Source organism: Neovison vison, chromosome 5, assembly GCF_020171115.1.
Source record: "Neovison vison isolate M4711 chromosome 5, ASM_NN_V1, whole genome shotgun sequence".
In the NCBI taxonomy this organism is placed as follows: domain Eukaryota; kingdom Metazoa; phylum Chordata; class Mammalia; order Carnivora; family Mustelidae; genus Neogale; species Neogale vison.
In genome coordinates, this window is record NC_058095.1 from 56,236,552 (window position 1) to 56,250,639 (window position 14,088).

Sequence of the window (14,088 nt, forward strand, 5' to 3'; positions counted from 1 at the left end):
TTGACTACACTCAGCTCCGGTGACCAGCGTCCCCTCCTTCACACCGCACCCTGGGTCAGGTGGGCTGTTTGGGTCAGGCTAGCAAGTTAGGCGGGAAATCCGTTCGGTGTGAATGCGAGGGACGTGGGCGTGTGGTCTGTAATCGCATCGCGTCCTCCGGCCCGTCCACCAGCAATGGCTTTCAAGGGAGCTTCTCTCACTGGCTGTGCAGACTCCCTGGGCGGCAGGGGACCCCAAGTGCTCTGAAACACCTGACAGCAGCAAGAAAGGGGAAGCCGCAATGACCCTTCTCTTCTCTCTCTAGAAGGTCCCCCCACATCTCCACCACATGCAGAAGCGAACAGAAAAAAGTGTAGGGAAAACGCATCTTTGAGGTATGTTGGACGATTGTTACAAACGTTCCATCATTTTTCAGGACTGTGATGTTCGTGGTAGCGTTCAGCTTTCTGAAGTTGGGGGAGGTCTGACTTAAGTAAATATTAGCTGTGATGCTTTTGTATTCACGGTGTTTTTTTTTTTTAAGATTTATTCATGTATTTGGGAGAGGAAGAGAAGGCGGGGCGTGTGGAAGGAGAGAGAATGTTAAAGCAGACTCCCCCGCTGAGCACAGAGCTGACCCGGGCGGGGCTCGATCCCACGATCTTGAGATCATGACCTGAGCCAAAACCAAGTGTCACACACTTAACTGACTCACCCAGAAGTCTCCATAATACTATTTTTCTAAAGCAGGCTCCTCAAAACTGTGTATGCTTTGGGCCCCATAAACCTCACGTTCACTCTCTCACAGGTTTTCTCCAGGAAAGAGGAGCAGCTCAGATCCTGGGTAGACGACTGTCGAGCCAGCCAGAATGGATACAGATCCGTTCTGTATATATACTGAACTAGGATTTAAATGAAAATTGTTGCAGACTGAATTAGAAGATCATGCCCATCAACAGGATAGAGAGTTACTAAGTAATACAATGGCTCCATACAGAGATACCCATTGGCAGGCATTATTTAGAAATTCTGATGTCGGGGCACCTGGATGGTTCAGTGGGTTAAGCCACTGCCTTTGGCTCAGGTCATGATCCCAGGGTCCCGGGATTGAGCCCCTCGTCGGGCTCTCTGCTCAGTGGGGAGCCTGCTTCCCCCCCCCTGCCTGCCTCTCTGCCTACTTGTGATCTCTGTCAAGTAAATAAATAAAATATTTAAAAAAAAAAAAAAAAAAAGAGGGATGCCTGGGTGGCTCAGTTGGTTAAGCAGCTGCCTTCAGCTCAGGTCATGATCCCGGCATCCTGGGATCGAGTCCCACATCGGGCTCCTTGCTTGGCAGGGAGCCTGCTTCTTCCTCTGCCTCTGCCTCTGCCTGCCATTCTGTCTGCCTGTGCTCGCTCTCTCCCTCTCTCTGTCTGATAAATAAATTTTAAAAAATCTTTAAAAAAATTTAAAAATAAAAAATAAATAAATAAAAAAAGAAATTCTGATGTTGACGTGGGGAGACACAATGAAATGACCAGAGCGGGCTTCTCCGAGCAGCAGGGGCGCGGCATCGAGCCCCCCGAGACTTCCAGCTCTATGTGTGCTTACTCCAACAAGTGTCTGAAGATGTCCTGGAGAACTTTGCAAGTAAATGCCAGGAAGTGTCCTCGCGAGGACAGAAGCAGCAATCGCTGGAAACAGGACATGTGAAAACAAGCAAGTGGCAGCTCGCCGTGGGCCCCGGCGGGTGTCCGAGTCAAGTGCGGCCATGTCAGGTCCGTACTTGGGAAGTCTCTAGCACTGGGACAAAACTTGCCGGGGACAGCGGAAGTTGGATGGATGCCCGCAGACCCAGGGGGAGTAGGAGGAAAACCCTTCCCAGGGAAATATGTTATGTTGCCTCCACACCGGGAACCCAGGAAATGTCCTGATGGGACACCTGGGAGGGGTGATTTTAATGGGTCAACGGGCCGGGACCACAGGGCGCCTCGGTAGTCAGTCAGACAGGATTCCGGGGTGGGGGGTGTTCGGGAAGGAGATGAGCGTTGGAACTAGCAGAGCAGATTGGCCGGGCCGGCTCCATTGGCTTTTAAAGCCCGGACAGGAGCAAGAAGACTGACCCTCCCGGGAGTAAGAGAGAGTCCTTCCCGCCTGACCCCTTCACACGGGGACATGGGCTGTCTTCCTGGCTTGGGCTGCCGCGGAAACACCCGCTCTTCCCGGGTCTGGCTTGCTGCCTTCACAGGAGCTACACCATATACTCTCCTGGGTCTCAGGCTTTGGACGCAGACTGGAACTGGGGTCACCGGCTCTCGGAGGTCTCCCCCCTGCAGAAACTGGGACTTGCCACCCTCCATAACCGCGGAGCCCACTCCTTGTTAAAGATCTCTTTAATAATCACACATACACAGACAGATCGTGCTGGCTCTTTGGAGGGCCCTGACTAAACCAATGGCCATGAAATAGTTAAGTCTGGGAGAAGCGGGAGGGTGAGGAGCGTCCTGTGTGAGAGAGAAGCATTTTTTAACTAATAGGATCTATTACTTTTGCAGCAAAAATAAAACAACACTAATTGCTTAAAGAACCTCTTAGTATCGGCTTCAGAATGATTTTGGGAGGTGACGTTTAGAGGGGAAGCGGCGTGACAACCTGTGCTGGAGAAAGGTCTAGATCTCTTAGGGGTTCCGAAGAGGTGATCCCACTACAGACAGGACACAGCGTCTCACCAACCCCCGTTCCCTTAGTGAGCATCTTCTGCAGCCTCCTGTCAGCCAGACCACAGCCCCTGGGGTTAGGTGGAGCCTCACTGTTCCCCGGGACCTCTTCTGCGGGAGACCCCATGGGTCTGGGGGCAGCGGCTTCCCATGGCAGCCCCCACCTGCTGGCCCAGACGAGCATCTCTGCATCAAACTCCCCTCCCCTCCCTGACCCATGTCCCTTGGCATGGGGTCTTGAGGAGCAGCTGTCTAGGACAGAATCTGCCCCCCCTCTTCTTTGCTCCCTACACCTCCCCGTTGCAAACGCCCAGTCCACAAAACCTTAAGTCTGAGCGCCTTCTTTCCCTACTCCATGGAGCGGGCTGAGGATTATAATGATGACGGTGACTTGGCCGAAGGAGGCAGGACCTCAGTGTCTCCAGGGGTCTGGGATGCTTACAGCTCCCCCTCCGATCCGTCTGGACCCCTCCCCTCTATTTTTCCTTTCTTCAAAATCCCCACTCTGGCTGCAGAGAGCTGGGGGCGGGGCAGGGGGCGGGGCGGGGGCGGGGCGGACCCCTAGGCCGTGATGTTTCGCCTCATCTCGCACACCCAGCGCTGCACCTGCTTGCAGAAATTGTCGTTCCAGCGGCCGTTGGCCCGGAGTTCCGCGCAGTCTTCGCCTCCACCCACCTCGTGCCCCTGCCAGTCATCGGGCTGAGTGGCCGCCCAGTTCCTAGGAAGGCAGGACGGAGCTCAAGCTCCCAGCCCTACCCTTGCCACCCCCACCTCTGGAAAGCACAGCGGAGGAGGAGGGGTTCAGGGAGCAGACGCAGCAGCCTAGGAGAGAGAGGGTTGGGGAGCCTCATGGGGGGGGGGTGGCAGTGTCTTAGGGCGAAAGACCAGGGGGCTGGCCCCAGGCCAAACCAACAAGACAGAAGGAGGCCACTCACTTGTAGCTCTGCTCATAGTCGGTGCCGTCCACCCATTTCCAGGAGCCGTCGCTGTCCGTGAGACCTATCCAGGCATCGAAGGGGTTCGTGTGTTGCATAATGAACTTCTGGAAAACAGGCGGGGAGGAAGGTTCTGGTACACTGAATGTCCGTGCAGGCAGCAGTATGCTGCCTCCGCCTTGTCGAGCTCCCTCTGCCCCCAGGCAAAGAGTCCGCTCCCAACACAACTATTCTTGCTTTTACTCCTGGAACCGCTGAGTGGAACTTGGCGGGGCCACGCCTCATGCTAAGTGCTTTCGGAAGGTTATCTTTTTCAATCCTTCGCGAGCTCTCTACATTGGATGCTCTGGCGATTCGCACTTCACCGAGGTAGTTGGTAGAGCCCAGGAATCCCAGTACCGAGGTTCGTGACCACTGTCCCCTGACCTGGAGCCCCACCTCATTCCCAGCGCAGAGCTGCTACCCCGGACTCCCATCTTCTGGCATCTTCTGCCCATGACCTCGAACTCTTGGAGTCCTGACTCTGGCCCCTGCTGCTCCCACGGACTCCAGAACCCATTGTGGATCTCAGCTTCGCTCGCCTCTCAAGGGCAGGTGCCCCTGGTCTGGCTTCTCTGGGTAGCTGTGCTCTCTGGAGTTTTGCTGGGTGGGGGCTTCCAAGCTTGGACCCACTGCCCAGAGCCCCATTATGACTTGGCTACATTGGGGTCCACAGTCTGCTGGCAATGTGCGAGGACAGTGTGGTGGTGGGGGAGGAGATCTCTGAGACAGCCCTCCAGGACTCATGCACACACCCCCAAGGACAACACACCCCCATGTGGCTTTCTCTTACAGAAGGGACTGAAGTCCCAGGGTGTGGGAGGGTAGCAGTAGGAGGGTATAGAGGAAACACAGGCTTGGCTTGACTAACATACACGCCGAGCCTTTCCCTTGGATGGCGTGTACAGGGTCTGTAGTCCCATTTGGGGGGAAATTTCCCAATTCCATTCACTTCGTAGAGATCCGATCATGATCACGGACAACCTCACCGGAGCACAGGTGTGGCAGCACCCTCGAATTCTAGAATCCTGCCAACAGGACAGTGTTCTGTGCCCAAAGAGCGACCCTCAGAGTCTGGCAGGCTTGGCTCACAAATTCAGAGGACTCAACAGAGCCGGAGGGAGAATGCCGGAGACCAGATATTCTATTTGCTGCCACCTGCTGCCCCCACCCCCTCTTCCCATCACCCCTGCAGCTGAAGAGCTGAACAGAGTACAAATCACCAAACTTCCAGGGGCTATCCAGCTCTCTGTGGTGAAGACGGAGGTGGGGGGATCAAATAGTGCCAGGTATCGGAGAAGATGGCCCAGGAGAATTCATCTTCCCCATTCCTGGTAAGTAACAGGCAAAAAAGAATTGTGCCCATTTAAAAAATGGTGGCTTGGGGGGGGCAGGGATGATCAGGAAACTTACACAAAATCAAAGAGGAGATGGATGATAGAAAATATCAAAGAAGACATCCAAGAAGAAAGAGAACACAATGATAAGGGAAGGGAAGCTAAACCCAAGAGAAAGATTTGAGCCACATGAAAAAGCTCAGGGACTCAGCAGAAAGCAGAGTCTGGGGCGTGGACGACAGGCTGGAGGACAGGACTACAGCACAGAGGGACGGAGAAAGAAGCGCAGGCTGGTGGCTGTGGACAGGACATGGCAGAGCAATGTCTGGATGACCCATTCATCCAAGAGACCGCACAAGAGAAAAATGTTCAAGTATTTAAAATTATATTTGAGGGTCACCTGGGTGGCTCAGTGGGTTAAAGCCTCTGCCTTCGGCTCAGGTCATGATCCCAGGGTCCTGGGATCGAGCCCCGCATCGGGCTCTCTGCTCAGCGGGGAGCCTGCTTCCCTTCCTCTCTCTCTACCTGCCTCTCTGCCTGTTTGTGATCTCTCTCTCTGTCAAACAAATAAATAAATTCTTTTAAAAATAAAATAAATAGGGGCGCCTGGGTGGCTCAGTGGGTTAAGCCGCTGCCTTCGGCTCAGGTCATGATCTCAGGGTCCTGGGATCGAGTCCCGCATCGGGCTCTCTGCTCAGCAGGGAGCCTGCTTCCCTCTATCTCTCTCTCTGCCTGCCTCTCTGCCTACTTGTGATCTCTGTCTGTCAAATAAATAAATAAAATCTTTTTAAAAAAATAAATAAATAAAAATAAAAATAAAATAAATAAAATTATATTTGAGAATTTAGAAAACCTACATTTACGAATTTAGAGGATGCTCCTGGCCCTGGAGGGAAACCGCAGAGAGAAAGTGCAACACAGAGATATATCTGGGCGAGGTTAATGAGATTCAGAGACAGAAAAGACTCCAACTACTTGGGCAAAATGCTTGCGGAATCTCAGAGAAGAGAAGGAGGCATGATAAACTTCCAAGTTGCTAAGAGACTAGATCTTCATTGCTTTCTGCACTAAAAAAGTAAGAATTCTGAGATGGGCTAAGGGTGTCAGCGGATGGTGCTGGAGTAACTCTGTTGCAATACGAGTATCAGACCAACACACTGTGCCGTCGAACTTCCGTGTTCTATGTCAGTCACATCTACGTTTTTAAAAAAAAAAAAAACAAGGCGGGCTCCTGGCTGGCTCAGTCACTAGAGCGAGCCACTCTTGATCTCAGGGTCATGAGTTCCAGCCCAGACTGGGCCTGGAGCCACCTTACCAACACACAAAAAACAGGAGACCCATGAAGAACACACGAGGACTGGTTTCCTCATCTTTCGTACGGAAAATTGTATGAACTGTTCGATTTTCGGAAGCCGATACATTTCAGCCCATCCTTTAAAATGATCGAAGTAATCGCTAGTATGGCCCAAAACAAGCTACATCTAGTTCAACATGCCGTAGGGGAGAAAACAAAAAGAACACATCTCACACAGCAAAGGCGAGAAAAGAAAAGAATATCGACAGGGGGGAAAAAAAGAAGAAGAAAAAGACAGGCTGAAGATGAAACACGCCTGTTAAAAACGAATGCAAATGAGAGACACATCTATTAAAAGAGGAGAAGACGCTTCTTCGGTTTTTAAAAAATCAGAAACTAAACGTATTCACAACCCGTAGGAGAAATCACGAGCGCCCGCGCGCGCGCGCACACACACAGTTTCCTTGGTCCCTTCATGTCTCCCTCCCTCAAAGGGATAAGAGTGGCCGCCCTCGTGGGGCTGTGAGGGTTACGGGTTATTTTATGAAAGTGCCTGGCACAGAGCAAAGCCTCAGCCACTGTTACCATCACATCCTCCTTTTCTGAAAAAATGCCCCCCCTTATCCTAACAGCCGGGCTGTCCCCTGTGACAATCTTGTGGCCGGTGGTGGCCGTGGGCAGGGGAGACCTGGAACGCTTTGGAGGGACCCAGTAATCCGCGGCAGGCGTGTCCCTGGGAACCCTGCCCACTGCGTCCCTTGCTTCCAGGGGCCACTCAGCCCACATCCAGCACGAAGGGACTGACCTCTCCACCCAAGCCCGCGGCCCTGCAGCTCGTTGCTTCTGGAATTCTGACCCCCACGCCTGCCTCACGTCACCTGCTCACCTGGCTCCTGCCCCTCTGCCCTGAGCTCTTGGCCTTAACAATATCCCACGAGCTAGAATCAGCCACGGCTTCACCATGAACTTCCCCGGGCTCTGCCTCCTGACTCTCCCTTTGGTTAGAGACCGGGAAGAAAGCAGCCTGAGCCCGGCCCACCTGCTCCTCCCGGGAGTTGATGACCACCAGGTGCGCGCTCTCCAGCCGGCAGTACCGGTCCGCATCCGCCCACGTCTTCCCCGAGCGGGAGAACCAGTAGCAGCTGCCCTCATACTCCAGCCAGTTGATGGGGCAGCACTGTGTGCCTGGCGGACGGGGGGGACAGGGAGGTGAGACGCAGTGGCAGCGGGCGCAGGCGTGCTGCGGCATGGGTCCCCTCCGTCCCTACCGTTGCTGCGCACGAAGGCCATCTGACAGGTAAGGATGCGGAGGTCCACCGGGAAGTGCTTCACGTGCAGCATCAGGGCAGCGTGATCTAGGGCACGGCATGGTGGGGGGGGCGGAATGCGGGTGCTGCGGAGCCCACCTGCCGGGACCCCACCCCACAGGGCAAGCTGGCCTGGGACTGGGGACACGAGGGGTGCACACACTGGTGGGGGGGTGTCTCTGACCTGCTTTCAGATCCTTCTGCTGCTTCTCCAGCTTGGCCTCCAGAGAGGTCAGCTGCTGACCGGCGCTGCCCCCTAAGGAGGAGGAAGGCTCAGCCATTCTCCCGCCTCTGCCTCCTTCACTCCCCTGCATCCTGCCCACCCGAGCACCTGGGGAGGCCGCCCCTCCCTCCGCCCCCGGCCTCCCCACTCACCCCCACCCCTCGGTGGCCTCTGCAGCAGGTCCCCGTGTTCTGGGTACAGAGCCTTGCTTCGTTGCTTAGCGCAGTGCCCGCCTGGGAAACCGGCCCTCACCCGCCTCTCTGCCCAGCCCTCACCCCTTCGCCCCTGCCATGCCGCAAGGGGTCACACTCCCGAAATGGAGGGTGGGCTTTCTCACCTCCTGGCTTTGCGGATTCTGTTCCCTTTACCTGGCACCAACCCCCATGGTTTTCACCCGCCTAGTCATCCTTCCGACTCCATCCACCCAGGGGTCAGCGTCCCTGGAAGCCTCGCCCCGCTTCTCAGGCTGGGTTCCCAACGGCCCGGGCAGCCCGCACACACCCCTCCTGCAGACCCCACGCAGGCGCCCAGCACGCAGAGCTGCAAAACCACGCGCGCGGATAAGCCGCAGCCGCTGCAGCACGGAAGCCCCACGCACCATGGAAGAGGAGGGTGCTGATCTCCGACAGGACCCCGTTGGAGAAGTGGGTGAAGTTTTCTTTTAGGACCCGCAGCTCCTCTTGCAACTGTGCTCCTGGCCAGGAGGCAGGGAACAGGACAAAGAGAGGAGGGCTAGTCCCACTGGACAGCTCCAACCTGTCCATGGCCGCCCCTCCCAGCGCCATCGCCTCCAAGGTGTCCCAGTGCTGCCCCTTTCCGCTCCTCTCTGAGCTCTGCGAGCTGTTCGACCCCCCCCCCACTGTGCTCCCCCCGCCCTGCTGGCCCCTGCGACCCTCACTTTGGGACCCAATCACACAGACGGCCACCAGCAGCAGGATGTTGAACCCGAGGATGAGCAGACTGAGTCGGAACGTGGAGCAGACACGCTGCAGAAGGGCGGGACTCCGAGGCCTCCCTGCAGGGGAAGGGGTGTCAGAAGAGGGGCCTGGGGAGCTGGGAATCCCAAGAGGGGACATATGGGAGCACCCAGGGGACCAGAAGTCTGAGGAAGCACAGCCCGCGTGGATAGCAGGAAAGTAGACTGGGAGAGGTGCGACTTGTGGCAGAGTCCCAGGGCTTTGACCCCAAGGGTCAGGCATCGCACACATGTGCATTTGCACACTCGTGGCCCCCATGAACACACATAGACATGCACACACACCAACACAGGTGTGCACTACACAAAGTTCATGGCCCACGATACTCACATCATCTGTGTGCAAAGCCCGCGCCACACCTGGGGGCCCCAGAGGCCGGCACCATGTTCTTCTTGCGGTCCATGCCAGGGCCCCTCAGACACTCCCAAAGCACAACATACCCCTCATCCCTTCCGTGTGGTTCACTCCGCCGCAGCTGCACACCGCTCCCCAGGATCCGCCTTCCCACCCCTGCCCTGTCTCCCCTCACTTCCCTCTGCCCCGGGGCCTCCAGAACCCCCAGCTCTGTGGCCAGCTCTCGCCTCTAGCCTCAGCCTCCTCATAGAAGCCTCTCCCTGCCCTCAGCCACTGGAACCTCAACCCCCACACACACGTGCACGTGCTTCTCTCATCTCGCTGTCACACTCAGTGCCATGCACACACTCACTGAGTAGCCACACTCGTGGCCCCCCAAACGGCCTCTGCCACCTTCGCTTTGGGACCCGATCACACAGCCAGGCCCCACGTTGACGCAGAGAGACCATGTCTCTGACACATGCACTACCTGCTCCCCTCTCTGCTCACAGCCTCCCCTGTGCACACCCTTCCCTTCACACCCTCTCCTCCCCGCGCATCTCTCCATGCAGAAGCCCTCCCTGACCACGGTCTTCCCCACCCAGCCAGGGCCCCGTGGCTGAGTCCAACCGTTCTCTCAGCCATGTCCCACTGCCGCTGCCCTGCTTCCCAACCTGACCTATGATTTATTAACCCCAATTCCAGGCCACCTGCACCTCTACTCTGAAGCCAGACCTCCTGTGGTTGAGCCCAGCCGTGCCACCAACTGGCTCTGGGATCATGGGCAAGTCACTCGACCGTTTGGTGCCTCAAATCTTCTCATGTCCACTTCTAGTATCTAAAATAGCCAGACTCGGGGCACCTGGCTGGCTCAGTGGGTTAAACCCTGTGCTTTCGGCTCAGGTCATGATCCCAGGATGCTGGGATCGAGTCCCACATCGGGCTCTCTGCTCGGCGGGGAGCCTTCTTCCTCCTCTCTCTCTGCCTGCCTCTCTGCCTCCTTGTGATCACTGTCTGTCAAATAAATAAATAAAATCTTCTAAAAAAATAAAAATTAAATAAAAGTTAAAAATAATAAAATAGCCAGACTCACAGACAGAGTCTGGGAAAACAGGAGTCGCTGTTCGATGGGTATGAAGTTTTGGTTATGCAAAATGAGGAAGGTCCAGACATCCACCGTTCCATCCTTACACCCGCATTGTCTCTAACCAGGTTCTATGGCACACGGAGACGCTGGTGAAGGCGGCAGGACTCATGCTGGGTATTCTTACCACAGCTTTTCAAAATGGGGGTAAGAGAGTAGCAACCTGATTGGACTGTCTGGAGAACAAAATGAGGCCACACATAAAAAGCGCTGGCCAGGCAAGTTGGAAGGTGAAAGGGTCTGCCAGACATGGAAACACAGAGGCTAGATCACCCTCTCCACCAGAAACAACTGAGACAAAAACAAAACAAAACAAAACAAAAAGAACAACAAAAAACCCAGACAACTACGAGAAGCCATCTTTTTCAAGACACCTGAACTGAAGGCAACAAAGGGCATGGATCCCTGAGGGATGGGGGACAACCCGATAAGCCTGATGGTCCCCTGGCCACTGCGAGGGGAAAGTTTCCAGCCAGGCAGTGGGGAGGGAAATCTAAGCAGAGCCCCGCAGACTCCCCGAGCTGAGGAAATGGAACTGAGAGTCTGGGGAGACCACAGTGGCAGAGGTCATGGGAAAGTGTGTCAGAGAGGAGAGAAGTGCCCTTAGAATTGTGGAGGTCTGCAGAGGGCTCCCCCCATCCCAAGGAACTGCTGAGTACTGACCAACACAAGCATGTCAGGAAAACTATCCCAAGCCAAGACAAAACCAACCCAGAAGGGCTGGGGAACAGAGCCTCGCACTCATACAGGTTGGGGAACAGTGCTATGGGGGAGCTTCAGACCGCCTAACAAATCATAAAAACAGGGGCACCTGGTTCGCTCAGTCGGAAGAGTGTGCAGCTCTTGATCTTGGGGTTATGAGTTCAAGCCCCAATTTGGGTGTATAGATTACTTAAAAAGTTAAATAAACTTAAAAAAAAGTAACAGCTTTTCTTTAAAAAAAAAAAAGTCATAAAAGCAAAACAAAAAGGATCAACCTGATTCCATGTTGCTTGACGGCACCCCAGAACAAAGCTGGAGAGTGTCTAGAGGGATACAAACATATCTAGCACACAGAGCGGTAAAATTCACAATGTCTAACCCACAGTCGAAGATTACCAGGCATGCAAAGAAACAGGAAAACTCAACTGGTACTGGGAAGGTTACTAAATGTATCAAAACACCCAGAATGGACACAGGTGTGAGAATTAGCAGACATGGGACTTTACAACAGACATTGTAACTGTATGTTGTTCAAAAACACATGTACAAGTCAAGGAAGATACTCAAAAGTCCCAGGTTGAACTTCTAGGCTTAAAAACTACAATATCTGAAATGGAAAATACATGGGTTAGCATTAGTGGACGGTTAGACGTCAGTATAGACACAGCAATAGTAACTATCTAAAAAGAAACAATGAAAGAGAAAAGATTTTAAAAAGCAACAGAGGGAGCATCCGTGAACTCTGGGGCCATGAATCCCAGCATAATTACATTTCTGGAAGGAGAAGGATCAGGGTGGGGGGGGCAAAAAAAAGGGGTTTTGAGGAAACAGTGGCTGAAACATTTCCATACTGGTGGAAAGCCCAGGCTTCTCGAGTGCTGGGAAAAGCAGAAGCCTGTCTTGGAAAATCAGGTGCCCCGGTCTCCTGCCTCGCGGCCCATCGGGTCTTTTGGGGTGAGCTCCCCCTCTCTGTGAAATCCAAAACCTCTTGATTCTGTCCAAGCCTCCTGCTTAACCCGTGAATCCTCTTGCCCTCAGAAGATCCGACAGTATCCGACATCATTCCGGGAGCTAACCACATACCAAGCATCATGCGGGCACTGAGGACACATAGGGAGTGACTCACGTGGCCCCTGGCCACCCCCAGCTCACTCCCTAGGAAAGGAGAAGCTGTGGGTGGGAATGCCTGCCCCCCGCCGCTTCCCTCACCCTAATCAGCACCCACCCGCCCCTACAGCAGTACCAACCCTCCTGCTGTGTGCCAGCCTCGGGCATGAGGCCCCCCTTCCCAACCCAGGGTAACCAACCCCCCGCCCTGAGCTCGGAGCCCCAACCCTCTGGTCTCCACGGAGTCTCACTCCAACACCAGACCCCCTCCCAGGCTCCCGGCTCCTGCCCCTCAGCCCAGATCTCTCTTGCCGGAAAACGTTTCCTAGATACTTGGAGCCTTCCTTCAGGACTTGCTAGGGAAGGATCTAGGCAGGGCGCTTAGGGGAGTGGGGGTCTCCTGGGAACTCTCTGTGCCCCTCCCCCATCCACCAACCTTCCCACATACACACTGTCCTGCCTTGCCTGCATGTGCTTTCCTTGCACACACAGACATGCGCACACATGTGCACATATACGTGCACACACACGGCACACATGTGCACATACACGTGCACACACACGTGCACACACGCTGCTCAGGCTGGGAGGAAGGAGGACAGAGTCATCTCCAGCTTCCAGTGTGCCCTGACCCTCAGGGCAAACACCCTTCCCTTGGATCCCCAAGGGAGAGGAAGGTGAGGTCAGGGGACCAGCAGAGGAGACAGGCCTCCTCTACCTAGAGAAGCCCTGTGCCTTGTCTTGCCTGAATGTGACCTCAGAGGGACAGAGAGCGATCCACAGCCAGATGGAGGGGAGCAAAGCCCCAGAAACGGACACTCACCTACGTAGAACTCGTCTCCTCTCCTGGGGTTGTGCGCACGCAGGCCCGGGCCCTCCCCTCCAGGCAGCTGCTGGTCATTGTCCTCGGTGTCCGGCTGCCGGATGGCCATGCCAAGCCCGGGGCTGGAGCTGGGTCGGACTGAGGCTCTCTTGTTGCAGGGTCTGAGCTCAGGGCTGAGGCCTGTTCTAAAAGGCTGCTTCAGGGAGAGGCCAATGATGGGGCTGGAGGTGAGCAGGCCGAGGCCACCACCTGGGCTGGGTCAAAAGGGGGAGGTCAGTTTGGGGAGGAAATACAGCTGGACCTGATCCTTCTCAGGAGACTGCTCAGGGCTTGACATGGCCAGGAGCCTCCGTTCCATACTCTCATGGACCGAACCACCCACTCCTCCATCCAGCCCCCGCCGTCCCCGAACTAGGGTCTCTTCATTACCCGATATCCCCAGCCCCACCGGCCCCCCAGCCCAGGTTACCTGTAAGAGGTGCGGAGGACTGACTCCTGGGTCCCTCGGGTGGCCTGGGCCCCGGGGCGAGGAGGGGCTAGGGCAAGAAGTGGAGCAGGTGGCACCAGGAGGGGCTGTCCCCGTGAGATCCCTGAGCCCGTGTGTCCTGGCGTCCGAGTGGTTCTAACCTGGCATTTCCTGCCCCCAGGACTTTGGACAGTAAACAGAAGTGGAAACAGGGTTGGAAATCAGGCAAAGCATAGCGGGGGCGGGGGACACGACGGTCTCTGTTCTTCCCAGAGAAAGGGGTCTCCTGGCCTGCCCCGCCCACCCCCGCGTGCCGGCCACCTCGCTCCTCACTGCACAGTTCGGAGGGGTCCAGGCCAGGAGGGGCTGGGGTGCAGGTCACCTGTCCCCCCTACCCCTCCCCCGCTCTCCCTCTCTGCGCCCGGATTTCCCATTATTGCTGGTGTCTCCAGATGTCCCCAGCAGGGATCCGAGGGGCCGGTTCTCTGCTCTTGCCCAACGTGAGGGGTCTGCAGCCAGGCTCCCCAGCTCTGGGCAGGGTCACCTCGCTCTCCTGGGAATAAAACTCCTCGAGCTTGCATGTGCCCCGAGCTTGGGGGGGAGGAGGCGGGAGGCAGCCCTCCCTGGGCCTAGGGATCCGACCTCACTAAGCCCCTTCCGTGGCCCTGGCAACATGAACCTTCCGACCCTCGCCCAACGGCTGCTGGCCAAGGGCAGAGTTTCTCC

The 14,088-nt window shown here is 55.6% G+C and overlaps 1 protein-coding gene across 1 annotated transcript; it reads right to left on the minus strand.

Moving 5' to 3' along the window:
* Window positions 1–86: 86 nt before the first annotated feature.
* On the minus strand, window positions 87–13,506 carry LOC122907362 (asialoglycoprotein receptor 2-like). The gene is given in 13 exon segments (XM_044250253.1): window positions 87–226; window positions 229–251; window positions 786–833; window positions 835–881; window positions 3,282–3,393; window positions 3,611–3,717; window positions 7,320–7,465; window positions 7,549–7,635; window positions 7,772–7,843; window positions 8,409–8,504; window positions 8,709–8,825; window positions 12,897–13,150; window positions 13,366–13,506. Coding segments are annotated over 12 exon segments (1,104 nt in total). The 5' UTR covers window positions 13,006–13,150; window positions 13,366–13,506.
* Between the last annotated feature and the right edge of the window lie 582 nt (window positions 13,507–14,088).